General features: G+C 44.4%; 1 protein-coding gene across 4 annotated transcripts in view; it reads left to right on the top strand.

Moving 5' to 3' along the window:
• LOC309358505 (uncharacterized protein) overlaps positions 1-20439 on the top strand; it is a 38305-nt gene extending 17866 nt beyond the window's left edge. For 2 of the 4 annotated variants that reach the window (XM_081891710.1, XM_081891707.1), the window contains exon 2: positions 18170-20439. In XM_081891710.1, coding sequence (XP_081747836.1) covers positions 18191-19315 — 1125 coding nt within the window. In that variant the 5' untranslated portion in view covers positions 18170-18190 and the 3' untranslated portion in view covers positions 19316-20439. Of the gene's footprint in view, positions 1-9017; positions 9251-16597; positions 17012-18169 lie in introns of those variants that run through there. The other 2 variants (XM_081891708.1, XM_081891709.1) reach the window with 2 other exon arrangements.
• Positions 20440-21336: the final 897 nt, after the last annotated feature.

Genomic DNA, 21336 nt, shown 5'->3' with positions numbered 1-21336 from the left:
TCTTTTTAAAAAAAAATAATAATTATTAACCGGCCAATCAAATCAAATCACATCGCATAAATTCCGAATTACAAAGCCGAATTTTAAATTTTTGTTGGGGGGACCCATATTTCAAGATCCGAAGGGGGATTCTGATCATCTTCTTGCTACTGCGTTCATGTCCAAATCAATCCAAATCAGTCCAAACAGAGTTCATAATTCTATCCAGTCTTATCTTGCTGTTTCCACATCACCTCTTGTTCATATATTTTCTCTTTTTTCTTTATGATCTCTTCTGATAGTCTCCTTAAGCCGATAAACACCAATAATAATCCTGTGTGAATTTTTCCGCTCTTCCAATCCTCAAATCGAGATGGTTTCCATATATCATCGCCTTCATAGATAACAGCGCTCTTTCCATCATTAATTACAGAACTGTCGTTCTTAAGTCCCACTGAGGAGTTTCACCCACAATATAAAAACAGCTCTATTTCTCTATTTCTCCTCTCAGACTTAAGTCCTCAGACAGAACTTGCCAATATGGCGACGGAACTTTTAACTGTGTCATTCCAAAGCCTTATACATTCCATGCTCTTCTCAAAACATGCTTTGGTTCGAAAGTTTATCTCCACACAGCCTTAAATCCACAGCTTAAGTCCTTAAAACAACATTTCTGACTTGTGGGGGGGGGGAGGGTTCTTGTTTAATCACATATAAGAAAGAAAGTAAGGTTTTTTCCCCCTCCCCCATCAGTCCCTTTGCCATACCGAGTCTTGGCGTATCGTCTCGTGATTTATACTTGCTCCTTCGACTCTTCTTGTTTTATCAGAGATCTCTTCTGTTAGCAGTCTTTACTCTCCCTTCTTCCTTGAAATATGTGCATTCGCTTCATCCAAATTGTTTCTTTTGAAGTTCTTGCAGCTAGTGGCGCGGATCAGAGACGGCGTCCAGGAGTGCCGAAATCCCACAGGAGGGCATTGTGCCTAGTGCCCCCATCCCCACAAATTTGAGGGTGGTATAGGGCACAGCAGGCAAGGGCAGTCCCACCCCACAGTCCTGGGGGGGGGTAGGGAGGCTATTTACTCCCATCACAGCCTCCAAATTACCTCGTGTGGGTCGGAGAGATGTTATTGTCAGCCATCTTCTGATGTGCCCCCTAGTGGCCCCCAACATCAGGAAGAACTTTCTGATGGTAAGAGCTGTTTGACAGTGGAACAGACTCCCTTCGGAGGTTGTGGACTCTCCTTCCTAGGAGGTTTTTAAGCAGAGGTTGGGCGGCAATCTGCCATGGATACTTTAGTTGAAATTCCTGCATTGCAGTGGGTTGAACTGGATCAGGCTTCCTCAACCTTGGCCCTCCAGATGTTTTGAGACTACAATTCCCAGTATCCCTAACCACTGGTCTTGGCTAGCTAGGGATTGTGGGAGTTGTAGGCCAAAAACATCTGGAGGGCTGAGGTTGAGGAAGCCTGAACTAGATGATATTTGGGGTCCCATCCAACTCTACAACTCTATGATGGAACAGAAGCGCACCTGCAGAAATAATTTGTTGTTATGTGACCCAACATGAGCTCCAACTAAATTATGCCAAGACCAAAATAATGGTCTTTGCCGCTCGACCGAAACCTAATTTATGGTCAATTAATGGTATTCCTTTAGAGCAGGTCAGTTGCTTCAAATACCTGGGCCAGGTTGTTAGATCAAATAGGTCCTTCTTGGCGCACAGAGAATACATAGCCTCGAACGCATCGAAAGCAGCCTTGGTGATTAGAACCCTGTACTCTAAGAAACAGGCACAAACTGTCAAAGTTGCCTTGCGACTCTTTAAAATGAAAGTCCTCCCTCTTCTACTGGTGGGCATTGCCTTGGGCTCACGTAGGGACTTTGAAAAATTGGAATCTATCCAAACCCAATTCCTCAGGGCCATACTCAGGATCCCCCCCTCCGTGGCAGGTGCGATCATGAGACTGGAAACCGGTTGCCAAGCCTTTAGGTATGTGGCCCTGAAAGCGAAGTTATGGCTTTGGCTTAAGCTTTGTTTCAGACCGGCAGGTTTGGCCCCCTTGATTCTGAGGGATAACTTTAAATCTCCATGGGAAGGGGAGATAGTGGAGGAAGTGCAGAAGTGCGGGTTGTCCTCCCTTTATATAGAGTCCATGACGTATAGCCACGCAAAGGCGGTGATCGCCCAAAGATTAAAGGATATTGCGAGACAGGAGGACATAGCCCGTGTGAGACCAGGGCTGTTTCTGGGGGAACAGATGTGCCGAGCTGCTCCAGCTCGCTACCTGGCGGATATCCACTACGTGGAATACCGCAGACTATTTACCACGGCTAGGCTGAATGTTCTTGACTCGGTGGTTCTGAGGGGAAGATATGGAGGAGTCCCATATGACCAGAGATTGTGCCATTGTGTGTTGGGTGAGGTGGAATCCACAGAGCACATTTTACTGAGCTGTCCCTTCTACAACGATTTGAGACAGTGTCTTATAACCCCATGCTTGCCTCAGCTTAGTCCCCGACAAAGAGGAAAGCAGACAGCATGTCTGCTGAATGGGTCTTCTGGGAAGGCAACTTTGTCAGTGGCTAGGTTCCTTTTCCTGGCACTCAAGCGTCGGAAACGTACAATTGAATGCCTTGATGTGGGTTATCTGTAGGAGGTTTAGTTCTGTGGCCCTACCTTATTCATGTACCCCTATGATGTTTTAGTTCATAATTCTGTATTGTGTTTTATTTCTGTGTTTTATTTCCGACTATCGGTCGAATAAAGGAATTGATGATGAATTTGTTCTTTCCTGCCTCCCATAATTGGCTTTCCCTAGACAGATGCCTCAGTCACCATGTGCCTTGGAGACCTGTTGTCTCCCAGCCCTTGAATAATAGGTACGTCTCCCTAAACCATTAACTTCAACTCACTTTTTGCTCTTGGCCCAGATGTGGTAATAATATACTAGACAGCAAGTTCTCATTTTCTTTCTTCCACGAAGACTGAAGTCAGGTGATTCATCAGAAAATAAAGCAAGATGATTCCACATGAAAGCCAGGGTGGAGTTTAAATAATTATAAGTAATTACGTTTTTATCCTAGTCTTTCTACAAAGAGCTCAAGAAGTACCAGGTTCACAGTCTTCCCACCACCACAATTTTATGCTGGTGACAATCCTAGGTTAGGTAGAATAGTGACTGGCCCCAAGTCACACCCAGCTAGCTTCACAGCTAAGTGGGATTTGAACCCAGACTCACCACTGCTCATCAGGCTCTCTAACCACTATTGATAGACTACCAGAGGTATAATCCTTGAATGAAGGGAAATCTTCTACTCTTAAGGCATATGCCCTGACTTACTGTCATCTTGATGTTTTGGAAACCATAGCTCAATGGCTGAAGACATGCTCTATATGTTGAAGGTGTAGTAGTAGTAGTAGTAGTAGTAGTAGTAGTAGTAGTAATAATAATAATAATAATAATAATAATAATAATAATAATAATTTATTTATACCCCACCCATCTGGCTGGGTTTCTCCAGTCACTCTGGGCACTTTCAACTGAATATTAAAAACACAATACAATATTAAACATTAAAAACTTCCCTAAACAGGGCTGCCTTCAGATGTCTTGTAAAAGTAAGATACTCGCTTATTTCCTTGACATTTGATGGGAGGTATCTAGGTATCTAAGGTATCTAGATAGGATTGGAAAAGACTGGCCACTGTCTAAAAATCTGGAGACTCAGTGTAGATAGGCAACCTGTGGTCCTTCAGATATTGTTGGACTCCAACTCTCAGCCCCAGACAATAGGGCCATTGGTCTTGGATGAAAGGAGTTGTAGTTCAACAATATATTTGGACTCTCCATCTCCCATCAACCCCAGCCAGCATGACTAATGGTCAGGGATGAGTGGAGTCATACTCCAACAACATCTGGAGGGCCCCAGGCTCACCATCCCTGGTGCAGACAGTGCTGAGCTTGGTGAACCAATTGTTTGATTTGGTAGAAGGTAGCTCATTTGCTCCTATCTGCCAGCTCATGCATTTAGCTGCTTGTAGCAGCAGTGGGGCAGCATAAACTCTACTGTCAGGGGCAGAATTCTAGTTACCAGGAATGGTGAGTGGGGAGAGCACTATCGCACTGAGGTTCTGCTTTGGGGCTTTCCATAGCATCTGATTGACTTCTATGAGAACAGGTTGCCATTGGCCTGATTCTTATGTTATTCACTCCAACCATGCCTAATTCAACTTGAACTTGTTGTGGCCATATGCATTACCTTCTCTCCAATGGCTGGAGGGAAGCCCATGGCTTGGATCATACCACACATTATACTGAAGGTGTAGCAGGCAGAGGGGCTGCTTTGGTGAGTGTACATGGAAGCGGGCCATAATTACCATGTGTGAGTACAGCTCACACATTTTAGCGAGTATTCTTGCTACACATCCTAAATTATACTCCACCCTCCAGCAGCTAAATGAAATAGAACATATGTGGGAGTTTGTAGTGTGCAATGCAGAGCTTAATGGGCTTGTATCCTTCTAATAGACCCGATGTCTCATATCTTGGTTTGCCATAGTTACTGGAGAGATATTAATTTTTAATATGAACCTACCTAGTTGACGCTTCCTCAAATGCAGCTGTGCTGTGAGATTTCCACCTTTCGAAATTTCCCCCCTAATTATTTCCAACCCAATAATTAGTACAAAAAGTTGTATGTTAGAGGAGGAAGTCGTATGCCTGTGGTATAGTGTTTAGAGTGTTGGACTAAGAAGTGGGAGATACCAAGTTTCAAATCCCTGCTCCGCCGTGAAATTCACTGGGTGACTTTGGGCCAGTCTTTCGACCTAACCTACCTCCCAGAGTTGTTTTGGGGATAAAAAAGGGGAGGAAGGGAGCGCAGTGACCACATTGAGCTCCTTAGAGGAAAAGATGTAGATAAATTTAATAAAATAATAGTCATATATTTGTGAAAATAACATGAAAGGGGGCATTCAATTGAAAATAATTGCTTGCAAAAATGAGTCTGCTCAGCAAGGGAGGAGCACTGTAGCACCATCTGCAAGTGGTGTGATCCTTTCTCTGTAAATTTAAACCTACAGCTTTCACATCTCTCTTTTGTCTGTTTGGTCTTCCTGCCCCCTCCATATTGCCAATGCAGATGTGTTCATTGATAAAAAGCACTACAGCAAAACAATTGCTTCTGATGTGTCCGCGTACACACTGTTGCGTCAAGATCGCTTCTTTGTGCAATGCTTACTGGCTCGCCTGTGAAATTTTGCGCATTGAGCAACCACTCTTTGCAGGGAGGGGATAAAAGTAAAGTAGCAGATATGAAAATTGTTCAGTGTGGGGGTTTTTTATCCCTAATGTGCAGGGCATTGGTGCAGATCTGCATCAATGAAATATTCCCAACACTCCTCTCCAAAACAAAAGCCATCTGGTTCTGATCATATGCATCATTGCATCAAGATTCTCTTTCTATAGTGTTTTGTCCAGGACAGATCATTCCATTAGAATGGCATTTTCCAATATATTTGATATGGTGAAACGTGCATTCAATTTCAAATTCATTATTTATTACTGTTTATTTATTACATTTATATATGTCACAGACTGGTTGGATGCAGAAACAACAACAATAGAAACAATAAAACAACAACAAAGCAATAATCCCCTCTCCCACGTCACATTTCAAAGAGCATTGGGTGTCAACCAGCCAATCAGCCAAAGGCCTAGCTGAAGAGGAATGTTCCTGTCTGGCATCTAAAGATGTATAACGAAGGAGGCAGCCGAACCTCCCTGGGGAGAGCATTCCACAAAAGAGGAGCCACTGCAGAGAAGACACTGCTCTTATGTTGCCACCCTCCAGACCTCTCATGGAGGAGGCACACGAAGAAGGGCCTCAGAGGATGATCTCAAGGTCTGCAAAGGTTCATATGGAGAGAGAAGGTCCTTGAGGTAGTGCAGTCCTGAGCCATTTAAGGCTTTATAGATAAAAAAAAAAACAGCGCTTTGAATTGGGCCTGCTAAGTACTTGCAAAGTTATTCATAGTTTCTTTTATGGGGATATAAGATCACCAACATCTGATTGCAGGATATTGCTTCATAAGCTATACATTTTTTATTCTCAGGCCAGATGACTTTGCATCAGAGGGATTCTGTAACAGTCACTCTAAATAAGACTCTATATGAGCACCTGGAGTTGAATTGTCACCTCCTTATTATTTATTTATTTATTTATTCATTTATTTATTTATTTCCTACGCTTCACCCAAGATCCCAGGGCATATTACAACACTAAAAGGCCATTTTAAAAATGTGGACAGACAACATGAATACTTGTCACTCTAAAGGGCTTTCGGCCAGCATTTGAGGCTGCAATTAGAATTTTAAATTCCCAGCCATAGAAAACCTGGAAAGAAAATGCATTTGGCTATTTCGCACAAGAATATGGGGATTCGTATAAACTGTGTGTTTCCAGGAAGTTCAGAAGAGCCAGAATGCCAGTGTGGTGTAGTGGTTAAGAGCGGTAGTCACGTAATCTGGGGAACCGGGTCCGCGTCTCCGCTCCTCCACATGCAGCTGCTGGGTGACCTTGGGCCAGTCACACTTCTTTGAAGTCTCTCAGCCCCACTCACCTCACAGAGTGTTTGTTGTGGCGAGGAAGGGAAAGGAGAATGTTAGCCACTTTGAGACTCCTTAAAAGGGAGTGAAAGGCGGGATATCAAATCCAAACTACTACTACTACTACTACTACTACTACTACTACTATTCTTCTTCTTCTTCTTCTTCTTCTTCTTCTTCTTCTTCTTCTTCTTCTTCTTCTTCTTCTTCTTCTTCTTCTTCTTCTTCTGAAATCTGGTGGAATTTTATTTCCTATGCTTTGGACTTAGACACTCATCATTCTCTATCCAGTCCATCTTCAGGAGCAGGGGTGTCTTGGTTTATATTGGTTTCTTTCTCTTGTCATTTACTTATTCTTTGCTTTTGCTTATTTAAGGGGTAGTCAACCTTTTTATACCTACCGCCCACTAATGCATCTTTCTTGATGGTAAAATTTCCTTACCGCCCACCAGCGCTCAATGGAAGGAGGATTCAGCTTGTGCTGTAGAACCCCCTACTGACACCTAGAGTCCTGAAATGCCCACTAGTGGGCAGTAGGGACCAGGTTGACAACCCCTGGCTTATTTTGTTGGCATCTGTCTGAGAGACAATGGAAGAGTGTGCCGTTGGAGGTAAAGTCAAACTGTTGCAGAGTAACAGCGCCTGCTATGGCCGTAGAGATCAATATGGGATAGATATATTTTGTTGCAGCTGGGGTAGAAGAAGGCATCTGGTTTCTCTTGTACAGTTGCACCATGCTCCTCCCAGTGATAATTTCTTCTCTGGTTATTACTGTGGATACAAGAACTGACTGTTTGTCTATAGGCACTGCAGTCATCTAGGCTATACATGTTGCCAGCCTTCATGTCATGACTGCAGACATCTTTGTAATCAGGGCTGTCTTAAGCATATGTGGTGCCGGGGTGCAAAGATCCGCTTAGTGTTCCCCCTGGTTGCCCAGTCCCAGGCGTGCAGGAGGACAAGAGCCAGCCAGCCGCCTCAGCGTCTCGCTGGCTCGGTCACCCCCAACTCGCAGCGCAGAGCCGCCTGCAGCAGAAGAGCCTGCCACGGTGCTCCAACCAATCAGCAGGCTCTTCCCCAGACTCAATTCTTGGGCCCCGGACTCTCGGCCTGGCACCCTTGAGAGCCCAGCATCTGGGTGTCCCGCACCCCTAGCGCCTATGGGTAAGACGGCCCTGTTTGTAATGCAAAGTTGGCCTACTAAGAGGCCTAGTCCCTGAAGCCCTCTCCTTGTAAAGCACATCCTTGGGGATCCTGCCATCTTCCATTCTATGTACATGACCAAGCCAACTTAGATGTCTCTAAGACAGAAGTATAAACATGCTGGGCATGTGGACTTGGAAGAGCACATCTTTGTTTGAGACTCTGTCATGTGATGCCCCAAATCTTCCTGATGCTGTTTATATGAAAACCACTGAAGTATCACTCCTGGCAGGTGTGAGTTGCCCACAACTCGCTTCCATAAAACAGTGTGCTCAACATGCAAGCCCAGTAGACCTTCATCTTGGTATGAGAGCTTCTCCATTTGCACATTGGGGAAACACAAATGTGCTGCTTGCGGGTTTCCCATAGGATCAGTTGGGCCACTGTTAGAACAGAACACTGGACTATGATGGATCTTTGGCCTGATTCAGCAAGTTCTTCTGATGTGCTTCTGTTTCTGGTGGTGGTGGGGATATGCAAAAGAACAGAAGCAACCCAAACCTGTAGCAACCTGCAGATGCTCCCATTACATAATTAACGTTAGAAAATCTTTGTGGTTTGGTTAGGATTCAGGCAGTGTGGAACGTGGGACTGAATAAATTAGAGGAGGCAATTAAAGGAACAGGTTGAGGAATGGCCTTTCATCCCAACAGTTACTGTGCTGACATTTGCAATGGCTCCTCACCCATTCCTCTCTACGTTCTTCCCAAAGGTTTTTGCTTCTCTATTTCTCTTCTCTCCCCGACACCCTTTCTTGCCTATCTCCCTGCCCAGTGGACCACCAGTGGAGGGACAAGATCACTCCTGTGAGAGGCCTGATCTGATCTCTTGCCCAGAGCTCTTGAACATCAACCAAGAGCCACAAGTTGCCCACCCTTATTTTAAGACTTCAGACTGTGTCCTGAATTCACATGTGGTGGAACATTCAGAGGCCGCATGAAGCTTAATGTAGTGGGGAAATGGAGTGTCATTTGAATAATCTCTCAGATGTGGTTGTAAAAAATTAATGCGGCTGGATCAGGGAGTTTCTGGGAATCAGTTTCGCTCAGGGGTATCTTCTGAGTTAGGCAAAAGAAAAGCCCATGCAATTGACTTATGATTCCCATAAAGAAGACGAAGGGCCAATGCACTGCGGTCAGAGAGCTCGCTTTGAGGTTAGGCTAATAATAAAGCCCATGAAGCAATGTGTTCTCAATTGTTCCTGACTATAAAACAGCCACAAGTGTAAGACAAACATCACGTCTCATCCAAAGAATAAAAAAAGCAGAAGATCACAAGCAGGTTTCCCGACAATTAGAGCAAATTGAGCCGCGTGGAACAAATTTTGGCCGGGATATAATTAAGACCTTTGTGTTCAAAGGCTGCCTCATCCCCTTAAGGCTGTCTGAGAATCTTTATAAAAGCTTGCCATGACTCTTAAAAAGAGCTTATTTGAATCCAGCCGCGGAGGGAACCAGGTAAGGCTGATATGACATGAGCTTGCTTATGATGCTTCTGTGACTGTTTCCGTTCTCAATTGCCCCCCGCAACCCAACAAGGAGCCCATCTAGGACCAGCTAATTTTGTGAAAAGTCCAGTTGCCTGAAATGGGAGCACCTTGGATTAAAACAAGAATGCTTCTTCAAGCGTCTTGAATGACTCAGACAGAGCACCTGTTGTGCAAGCAGGAGGTCCAAGATCCAATTCCTGGCATCTCTAGGTAAGGATTGGAGGGACCCCTGCCTAAAATCCTGGAAGGCAAGTGCTACTCAGTGTAGACAATATTGGCCTAGATGGACCAGTGTTCTAACTCAATATAAGGCAGCTTCCTCTATTCTTGTGTAAGCGCACTTCTTCTTTGAAATGCTTGAGTTGATAGTCAAATTGTTTGCCCCTTTACGTCCTTTCACATCAGTCAAAATCTGGACCATTGACAGCTGCCTTTGTGTCCATGACTTTGTTTAATTGTTTAAGGAAGGGACTTATCACTCATAACTCCTGGATATTACTAGATTCCATGGGTTTGGACAAGATAACTCTTAGGATCCCTTCCAACTCTCCAATTTTGTGGATCCTAAGATTAGATACCTTAAGGAAGAAAAGTTGTTTTCCTAACCCACCTTCTGCACCCCCTAAAAACTTCTCCAGAGAATCAGAGAGGGCCTCCTAGGATGGTTTGCTGGGTTTTGCTGGGAGAAGAGGGACTGTTTGAAACCAGGCTTAGAATCTAAAATGAGTTGAGTAAGTTCATGACAAGGAAGCTTCCCACTGCTTCCTTCATTCATGAACCTCCCTCTTCATTCCACAATGGTCTGGAGGCCCACCTCCCCAGGCCACAGGTAGCTTCAGAGGGGACAAAGGAGTAGAAACTTTCCTTCTGTGAACTTCCTTCACTAAATGCATCTTGGGATCCAAGCCACTAAGGCTTAAATCTGAGTAGGCATGCATGTGTTTTGCTGTACATGACTGTCTGTTGGTGTTCACTACAATTGGCAGTGGAAAATAGTCAAAATTCAGTGATGCTTATTGGAAACCATAGGATGAATCTTTGCAAACTTTTTCTTCTTCTTAATACACCTACTCATTCTTATTCTTCACTCTGCAGTTGTTTTTGGTGGTGGTGATCAAGTATAGCTGAGAAACAGGGATGGGGAGAAATTCCAGTAAAACCACATAAGTAATTCAAAGAAGGAATCCTCTGTTGGATTCTGAATTTCACTTGCAAGGATCTTTTGTCAACAATTCCATCGTTCCAATGTAGCTTTCAGTCCCCTCTCTGTATCTTAACTGGAACCTAGGAAGCTGCCTTCTACTGTGTTTGACCTCTGGTCGATCTAGCTCAGAATTGTCTACACTGACTGGCAACTTCCTTTCTCAGCCCTACCTGGAAATGTTGGGGGTTTCACCTGGGGCTACCACTGAGCCACCTCCCATTCCCCTCCCCTCCCTTCCTGACAGCCTCATCCTGCTATGCTCTCTTTCTGTCTCCTTCCACTTTTGATTTTCATGGCTGAAAATCAAGATACCCTTAATGGCACAAAGACAACCACCTTTATCAATTCCTCCATTGATTCCCATTTGGCTAAAAGTTGCACCCTGCTTTGGAAAATACAAATTGAGATGGCCTGCCATTCATATTTTCCTTTTCTTTTTAAAAATTCTTTTTATTCGCTTTCATTTTTAACAATTACCATCATACTCAAATCATAATCATTTTACAAGTAGGATTATCAGAATCCCAAGATTTCCCTCCACCCCTCCATGGTTTCCCTAAGTACTCTTTTCAAACTGCATCGTATCATATGCTCCATATTTTCTAAAAACTCAGTTGTAACTATAATTCTCGCTTTGTTGCAAGTTTTTTGTTTTTTTACAATCCTGCCAATGTTTTAAATTGTTTACAGTGTTCTTTCAAGTAACTTCTAAAATTTCCCCATTCTATATTAAATTGATTGTCCTCTTGATCTCTGATCAAGTTCCATTCATATTTTCAATATAGCATTAGACAATAAATAGGTAGGTAAGTAGATATCATATTCAGGTTTCCAAGATACTGATTCTAGACATGATTGGGAATGGACGTAGATCTGGAGCCACTTCAGACTGGTGTTTTTTGTTTGTTTGTTTGTTTATAATCTATTTATTTTGGTAGTTGTGTTCTGAAACATGTTATTGATGCAATAAGAGTGCAATACTGTTGACTTATACTGTGGCATTAATCTGCTTTATGAGCTGTTCTGTGGTGTTTCTCTATTGCTACTGCATTATCTGGAAGGAAGGACACTCTCGTGCTATAGAAAAGAGGAGCAAAATGTAAACAGGAATATCTGCAATGCAAAAACTTACAGGATATCAGCAAGAAGTTATGGGCTGTGTACTAGTTGGAAAGAAATCTATATACCCACCCCTTAAACTCTTGCTGGTGTAATTAGTATCAAAAGTGAATAATCACCCAAATAATCACAAATTGGCAATAATAATAATAAGGGCCTCTTGAGGAGACTCTGGTCAAGGATGGAGAAACTGTGGACCCCTAGATTTTTCTGGTATGCAAATCCCATCAGTCCCGGTAGATCAGTGAATGGCCAGGGATGCTGGGAGACACAGCCCAATAGCTACTGGAAAGTCACATATTCCCTGTTGCTGACTTGCATCCAGTTCTTTGATGTCAAGCATAGTACAGGTTTTGCTGTTAGTAGTCTAAAATTTACAGGAAGGTCTTAAATGGGAGTGAGGTGCAGTCACTTTAATTAAAAATGAGCAAGGAACTGGTTTACATCAAGGATACTTGCAGTTTCTCCCTCTGGCAAACATATCCCAGTAAATACAACAGATGAATCCCGTGCTCTGTATATTCATTTCATCCCAGGCTTCTCCAAAACGACTCATTTATTTGTTGAGAAGTCAAAGTGTTGCTTTTGGAAACCCGCCTAAACTGGTTCTTGAGATGATGAGACTAGCCCTTTAGCAATTAAGATAGCTTCTGGAATGCCATCCACACCCTGCTCACCACGCTCTCATTTCTTTCAAATGCTCTCTGAATTGTCAAGTTAGCTTCCCTTTCAACAGATGAGTTTATTTTACATATCCATCTATTTATTTTGATCAATTGTATACCACTTAACTACAGTCATCCGTGGTATGCTAAAGAAATACCATTGGGATAAACTCAGAAATGACTTAAGATACCTGCTGATTTTTAAGAAGTATTTTTTCCGCAAGGTGGTGGAAGTTCAACAGGGAGGTGGCTTGCTGATCTCAGCAGGGAGGGAGCGCCGTAGAACTGGTTCCACCATAACTGAACACACAGCTCCTGATGGATTCAAGCCACACATAATTTGCATTTTGCAATAGATAGCGTAGAAAGGATTTGCATTCTTATTTCTGTGAAATGGGTACGCAGATATTTCCCCCTTCCCTCTTGCATCTGTTACAATTGTGTGTGGGCATCTCATTCTCATCTTTCACTCCAGTAGTGCATGATTCAGATAAGCGGACTACGCCCATCTTGGAGCTTACTCAAAGATTATCTCCTTTATGTATTGCTACACCTCTGCTACCCATGCCCTCATTTCACAGCATATATCAAGGTAGGTTGCTCCCAATCACAATGGCCTTGCTCAGGAATAACAACAACAACAACAACAACAACAACAACAACAACAACAACAACAACAATTGATTTATACCCGGCCCATCTGGCTGGGTTTCCCCAGCCACTCTGGGCGGCTTTCATCAAAATATCAAAATACAATAGTCCTTCAGATATTAAAAGCTCCCCTAAACAGGGCTGCCTTCAAATGTCTCCTAAAAGTCTGGTAGTTGTTGTTTTTCCTTTGGCATCTAGTGGGAGGGTGTTCCATAGGGCAGGCGCCACTACCGAGAACACTCTCTGCCTGGTTCCCTGTAACTTCACTTCTTGCAGTGAGGGACCCGGCAGAAGGCCCTTGGCGCTGGACCTCAGTGTCTAGGCAGAACGATGGGGGTGGAGACGCTCCTTCAGGTATACTGGACTGAGGCCATTTAGGGATTTAAAGGTCAGCACCAACACTTTGAACTGTGCTCGGAAACGTACTGGGAGCCAATGTAGGTCTTTCAAGACCGGTGTTATGCTGTCTCAGCGGCCACTCCCAGTCACCAGTCTAGCTGCTGCATTCTGGATTAGCTGTAGTTTCCGAGTCACCTTCAAAGGTAGCCCCACGTAGAGCGCATTGCAGTAGTCCATGTGGGACATAAATAGAACTAGAAAGGAGAGGGATGCAGGTTCTCAGGTTCCTCCTTGACCTCTTCCTGATGAGACTTCTGTGCCCGTTACACAGTGAGGCAGTTAAACAGCTTAAAGTTCGAGGTTGCATTGAGGGGAGGGGCTGCTTATCAGAAGTTAAGTCACTCCTGATGTATTGAAGGCTTCTTCTTCAATACCATTAGAAAAGTCTGGCTGCTGTATGAGGTCAAAGGTGAATCTCATTCAACATCCTGTTCTCATGGTGGCCAAGCAGAACACAGGAAGATGTCATATACCAAATCACACCATTAGTCTATTTAATTCTATATTGCATGCCAAGGCCCCAGGCCCCACAGTTCCCTTATATAATAAACACACAGACATGAATAAAAGGTAAAGGTAAAGGGACCCCTGACCATTAGGTCCAGTCGCGGATGACTCTGGGGTTGCGGCGCTCATCTCGCTTTATTGGCCAAGGGAGCCAGCGTACAGCTTCCGGGTCATGTGGCCAGCATGACTAAGCCGCTTCTGGCGAACTGCAGCAGAGCATGGAAACGCCGTTTACCTTTCCGCCAGAGCGGTACCTATTTATCTACTTGCACTTGATGTGCTTTTGAACTGCTAGGTTGGCAGGAGCAGGGACCGAGCAACGGGAGCTTACCCCATCACGGGGATTCGAACCGTTGACCTTCTGATCGGCAAGTCCTAGGCTCTGTGGTTTAACCCACAGTGCCACATGTGATGGACATGAATATTTTAGGTTAATGGGATAAAATAGGCCACAACTTTATTGGTTACAGATTTGAGCGGTTTGGCTTAGGCATTGGGTGAAACCAGACTATATCCTGACTCCTGCCCATCTCACTAAGGGTAAAGCACCAGTAGGGGGAGCCCTATGACATATGTCAAATTGCGGCACCCACAGGGTCCCCAACGGGGTCATGGCACGGCCCTAGACTATGCCCAGGCTTTGGACAGGATCCACACCCCTGCATCCCTAAAATAGGATACCCTTATTGAGGAGGGGCAGCGAACGGAGGACACCCCCCAAGCTGTGCCACAGTTTAAACGGCTTGTAGTAGCAGTAGTAGTAGTAATAATAATACTAATAATTTATATCCCGTCCATCTGGCTGGGTTTTCCCAGCCACTCTGGGCAGCTCCCAAAAGAATATTAAAAATAGAATCAAACATTTAAAAACTCCCCTAAACAGGGTGCCTTCAGATGTCTACTAAAAGTCAGATAGTTGTCTTCTGGATCTTCCCTTAAAAATAATTTTGTGATTCTAGTCCTCATCGTTCTGAATAAAGAGCTGTCATAAACAGAAATATGAAAAGCTGCATTAGTCCAAGTCAGACCATTGATCCATTTAGTTCAGTATTGTCTACACTGACTGCCAGCGGCTCTCCAAGATTTCTGCCTCTTGCAAACCTCCCTGGAGGTGCCAGTGATACAAATTGGGATGCATTTTTATGCAAAGCAATTTCTTTCCCATCAAACTTTGTTTATTTATACTGGATTTTATGTTGATGTGTTTTATTGTTTTACATTTTTAGACTTTGTATTGGAAACTGCCTTGAGATGACAGTGTAATGAAGGGCAGTCCATAAACTGGGTTAATAAGCAAACAAAAGAATTTCTTGAATTTATGAGCCACCCTAATTAAACAATAATAATAGTTCTATGGGCGTTGTGCTTGGGAAAAGAGTTAAAACTAAAGCATGCCATAAAACAACTCAATGAAATCATTGCATGAATAAAAACCATCTCTGCAACAGTAGAATTATTACATTCAGATGTAAAACTGAATGCTGACACACATCAAGATGTCGTCATCCAATCTAACAAGACGTAGACCATCTATGAAAGCTAAAAGCAGCGGGATTTTAATTATTCTGTACAAACTAATAAAAGAAAAGAAAACAATAGCAATGAATGTTAAGAGATATTAATAGATCTTGAATAGGCTGGCATTCTAAAAGTAGAAGCTTTGTGTTGGAGAACATTCCACAGGTAGGAGCCAGGCTGACTCAGAACATTTGGGAAAATACACAAACATTCCATATAGAGAAGTGGGCTACCTCACCATTGGCAATGGAATGACATCCCCCACAGAACCTGAGGGTAGCAGGTGGGTTAGGAACTGCCTTATATCGAGTCAGTCCCTTTGTGCATCTAACTCAACTTGTCTGCAAGGACCAACAGTGGCTCTCCAGGGATTCAGGCAGGGAGTCCTACCTGGAGATGTTGGGGATTGAACCACTGAACTATGCAGCCCTCGCCTTCAAAATAACAGGGAGATCCCAGTCCTCATGGTTCTGAACAAAGGTCTGGTTTAGAAAATAGGAAGACAACAAGCTTGTTTTCTCCAGCTCTGGACGGAAGGGCTCAAACCAATGGCTTCAAGTTACAAGAAAGGAGATTCAGACTAAACATCAGGAAGAACTTTCTGACAGTAAGAGCTATTTGACAGTGGAAAGGTCTCCATCGGGAGGTGGTGGGCTCTCTCCTTCCTTGGTGGTTTTTAAGAAGGTTGGATGGCCATTTGTCATGGATGCTTTAGCTGAGATTCTTGCATTGCAATGGGTTAGACTAGATCACCCTTGGGCACTCTCCCAGCTCGAAAAGTCTATGATTCTAAGCTAGCTTATGCAGAGTCCAACCATTGGTGTCTATATTGATTGGCAGCAGCTTTTTGCCCAACATAGAGAAATCTCCTTTATACCAAATTAGGTCATTGGTCCATTTAGGTCAGTACTGTCTCTAAGGTGACTGGTTGTGTTTCTCCAGAATTTCAGACAAGGCGTCTTTCCCAGCCCTATCTGAAGATGCTAGGGACTGAACTTAGGACCTTCTGCATTCAAAACAGATGTTCTACTTCTGAGCTATGGCCCTTTCTTAGGTTGTTGTTTAGGGGGGGCACCTGAGGGCTACCACTGCCAAGCATCACCCCATAATGGTTGCTGCACACTACCTCATGGTAGGGAGGACCCTGCAGAGTGTAGAGGGCACAGTCAATGGCGTTGCTGATTTAGCTCAAACTCTGGTGAAGTTTGCTGAATTGAACTATTTTCTTGGGGGGTTGGGTAATTTAGTCTTCTGTTTGAAAGCCCGACTGGGGAATTTCACCCTATCATTTCTTTTGGAGTCCAACCCTTAATATAGACACACCTTTTCCAGCCTCTAATTTAGAAACCACAAATGCTTCTTCTTCCCCTTTGACTTGTTTCCTCATTGTAGAAACGCCCATCTTGTAGATGACTTTCCTCCCCTAACCGGTCTGTCATTGCGTCTATTTCTATGATGCATCCCTGATCTCATCTGGGCCTTTCAAGGGTTGCTGCTTGGGCTGGTGAGACATAATTAGAAATGCTGAGAAAGCTAGGGAGAGAGAGAAAAAATAATAATAATCAGGGAGTGCCTGAGCTCTCCTAACACATATAAAGCCAGGGGCAATAGCCCTGTAACTCCACATAGGTGATGAGTTCCTTAGTGTCAAGCAAGAGTGAAGCAGGTATGTACCAAATTCACAATGCTCCTCCTTGAATTGGACTCTCAAAGAAGTCAAGGAATCAGAGGAAGGAAGGAAGGAAGGAAGGAAGGAAGGAAGGAAGGAAGGAAGGAAGGAAGGAAGGAAGGAAGGAAGGAAGGAAGGAGAAGGGGAAATTGTGAGCAGGCAATGGGATGTAGGGAGGACAGTGTACCCTTTGGAATGTGACCTGCACCCAGAGGAAAGGATGTTTCCAAAATGGCCATGAGGCTGCTTTATGTAAGCAAGTCACCAAAATAACCAGCCATCCAAGCCATGTGGAAGGCAGAATGAATTCAAACAGGTCATTAGGAATGTCACAAAGAATCCCAGGCAGGCAGGAAAGGATTCATTTGGAGCAATTGAGGCAGGCTGGTCATGTGTGAGCAGGTGCAATTGCCATTTCCACCGGGAAGTGAGTGACAGAGAGCCACGGGCCCTGGTTCCCTAGAGTCTTCCATGGTCTCCCCAAAATTGCAAGAACAGCCAGGCACATGAAGAGTTTATAATGAATTTGGAGAGTCTTCCTTTTGTGTGGAGTTTTGAAGAACACAGATGGAATGTTATTTATTAATTTGTTATTTGCATTCTCCTCCCCGCCACCAACTCATAATACAACTTCTCTAGATGATCCTTATATTCAAGGATGGAAAAAACTGTGGCCCTTCTCAAGATGAATGTCTTGGATGGATGTCTACAAAATTTTAGAATCTGGACTTGATAACCTTATAGGAAAGCAAGTAGGGAAACTGGTGCCCTCCAGATGTTGTTGAACTCCCATCAGTTCCAGCAACCAGCATAGCTGACGCCCAGGGACCATGAGAGTTGTATTCCAACAACATCTGGAGGGCCTAAGGTTCCCCGATCCTGTTTTAAGTAGACAGACAACAATGGAAGAGGGTCTTCACATTCCTGTTGACTCTGAACTTGGCCAAGAGTGAAATTCCAAGGTCAAATTGGGGGCTTTGAGGTTGTACAAAGGCATATGGGGAATTGAGAGAAAAGCTACAATCACTTCTCTGAGACTAGTGGACTTTTTATGAGGATGGAAGTATGGTGGCTCCATCTAATTATGTCCTTTTTAAAATAGCCTCAGAACACCAAACTAACTCTGCTTCTCCCTGATCTATTTTCTGTCTCCAGGCTGAAATCGATCCCAACAGAATGTCCACATCGGGTGTGAAATGCGTCACCACACCATGCGTCACGTCGTGCCCGGATGCAAAAGTGGTGATACATCCACCACCTATGGTCCTCACTCTACCAGGACTGAGCCTCACCACAGCCCCTAACCAATGTCTGGTGGAAACCCAGACGTCGTGTCTCACCAATGGCTCCGAGCTGTGCGGTGATGGATCTTCCAAAGCAATTGTCACTAAATCCTCTGGTCTGCGTGCTGTTTCCGGTGGAGACACCCCGTGTTGTACGACCACCTGCCCTGACTCGCAAGTGGTGATACAGCCGCCTCCTGTTTGCATTACAATCCCAGGTGCAGTCCTCACTAGCTACCCCAATGAATGCCTCATCCAGACCTCAAACCCCTGTGTCCCTAGCGGTTCCCAGCCACATGCCATCGCCCGCTCTACATCAGTTTCTGACTGCTCCCTTACCCCACAGCGTATGACTCGTTCTACCTCTGTCCCATGCGGTCTCAATAGCACACCGGCATGTGTGACACAAGGTCCTGGTTCCAAAGTGGTGATATACCCACCACCGATTGAGGTCACCATCCCTGGCCCTATTTTGGAAATTGCTGCAGAGGAGTGCACAGTGGAGGTCTACAACCCGTGTGACACTGCCGGTGCCATCACCAGTGGTGAAGAGCGATGTGCCATCACCAGTGGCGAAGAAGGGGAAGTCAAAACCCTGACGGCACGTGCCTTGTCCTGCACTAAAGTGTGTGGGGTGTTGGGTGCTTCTTCTTCATGCGTCTCCCAAGGACCAGAGATGAAGATTGTCATCCAGCCCCCTCCTATTGAAGTTGACCTTCCTGGACCAATTCTCCAAGTCTTCCCAGAAGCATGCAAAGTGGAAACACTTACCCCATGTGCTCCTGAGCCACAGGCACTGTGCAGCAACAGTGATCCAGCTACCTCAACAGCTCTTGCCACCAGGACCAGCTCGCTGTCCACCATGAGACGTCCTCTGCCTGATATGAGAAGGCCTGCCCGCCCTTGGGCTGAGATGTACAGCCGGTCCATAACTCCAAGGAGCATTTTGGCCAAGACTTCCAGATTTTCCAAATACCACCATGGCTTCAGCACTTCAAGCTACCAGTCATCTTACTGAATTCCTCCATGCATATTGTGCAAGAGACAGCTGGAATAAAGAGGTGGCCTTCATGGCTTGGCTGATGAAGAAGAGCCTTCATCCCAAACACCTACCAAATAGATGGACAATATTATTTCCCCTTAAATTCTTTGAAAGACATAACTAAGATGTGCTTTCTGTCCTATTGTGCCCAGTTGGGTCCCACAGGGACCTAATTGTACACTGTTGAAAACCCTGCATTCCATTGATTGCAGTGTTTACATGCCCTTAATTGTATCCTTTGTCTTTGGTCTTGTTTCTCTTGATGGGGCATCGTAAATGAACAGAAGAAATGGTGCCTTATCCAGAGACCAGGGTGTGTCTCTGAATACCAGGTACTGGAAGCAAAAGTGAGGAAAGTTGTTGTTTCACTTAGGTCCTGCTTGTAGGTTCACAGAGGCATCTACTTGGCAACTGTGACAACAGGGAACTGAACCAGGTGGGCCTTTGGCCTGATCAGCAGATCTCTTCTTATGTTCAGCCCTGCTATTGTAGTGTAAATGGACCCATAATCTAATGTGAAATCAAGAGGACGGGATCAGGTATCATCACTAACTATAGGTGATGGGTGGTCTTCAACTAATACTATTACATCATTGCAAGGATTTCTGCTTCTGCAATGAGACTTGCCTTCCTCTGTTCTGCTTCCCAGAACCTGCTCCAGAGGATTGGCAGAAGAACCCACTGGTCAGATTTAGGGGAGGAAAGGGGCAGAACAATCAATTGCACAACCAGAAATCATTGAGCTAAAAGTAACATTTGCACGGCACTGTGATGGATTCAACCCACGAATCCTAAGCATCCTCACAAACGAGGAGGTACTCTTCACCCCACTGCAGTTACTTCTGAGTAAACAACCACAGAGGTTGCTGCATAAGAGGTTCAATAGCCCATGCAGTGGGAGGAAATGGAAACGGGAAGATTTAGCTCATAGGTCACATTGCATTTTTAAATACTGATATATTTAAAATAATGTTTATCATAATTTAAAGAAAGCCTTGTTTTGATCATGTGTGAAATGTGTTTTGTTTTTAATTCAGGGAAAAAATCCATTTGTCAAAGTGCATACTTGTCTAATAATAAAGCAGACGATGACTTCTCAAGCTGGTGTTTTATAATGCTTTTTGCAACCAGGATGGTGGTGGGGTTTTGGAAACCATGCCCTATGAGGAGTGGCTGAAAGAGCTTCCTTTCTTTAGCACGGAGAAGAAAGTGGTCTTCATATATCTTAAGGGATGTCAGTCACACAGAATATGGAGCAGGCTTGCCCTCTAGAGGGCAGGACTAGATTGTCTCTACCAAACTGAGATTCCAACATGTCTGAAATTTCCCCCAAACAGGTAGAACTAGATCAAGGATTGGGAACTTCAGGTGCAGTGGGACAGTTGCAGCCCTCAAGATTGTATACTGGGCTCTTGGGACTCAGTCCAGGTCACACATCCTCCAGAAACATATGCCCTCCAACATTTCTCAGATGAAAATCGGGACTGGTGGGGGAAATAGGGGCATTTTGGAGTCAAATCAGAAGCTGCACTGGCTTTCATAATTCTGTGTCTGTCCCTAGAAAATAGGGACACCTGGAGTGTATGGAAACCCACCCATCACTGACCTTGTTTTGCAACCACATTAAGTGTTCCTGTCTGACTGGAATGTGCCTTTGAACTCTGGTCACACTGGGTGGAAGATAGAGAGTGTGTGTGTTTTAGAAATTGGGATACCTTACACAGGTGTCAGGCTTCAGGGAATTGGCTCCACACCCACCCACAGGGGCAGTAGTTAAGCAGAACAAAGGAGAAAGAGTCTTCTTTACCAGTTAGAAACTTTAATAATCACAGTGAGAGAACAAAGAACCTATCTCCTAGAATGGCAGTGCTCCCAATTAAGAATTCCACCCCCTTATGTCCCTATTAATCCACTTTAGTTCTGTGTCTTGTAATCTGAGCTTGGAGTCTCTGTGTTTTCTGTTCTGCCACTTTCTGAGCTCTTCTTGACCATGGGGA

This window comes from Podarcis melisellensis, assembly GCF_964234715.1.
Source record: "Podarcis melisellensis genome assembly, chromosome: 16".
NCBI classification, from domain to species: domain Eukaryota; kingdom Metazoa; phylum Chordata; class Lepidosauria; order Squamata; family Lacertidae; genus Podarcis; species Podarcis melisellensis.
The sequence above is the reverse complement of the archived record's forward strand: the minus strand, read 5'-3'. Positions and strand labels throughout refer to the sequence as shown.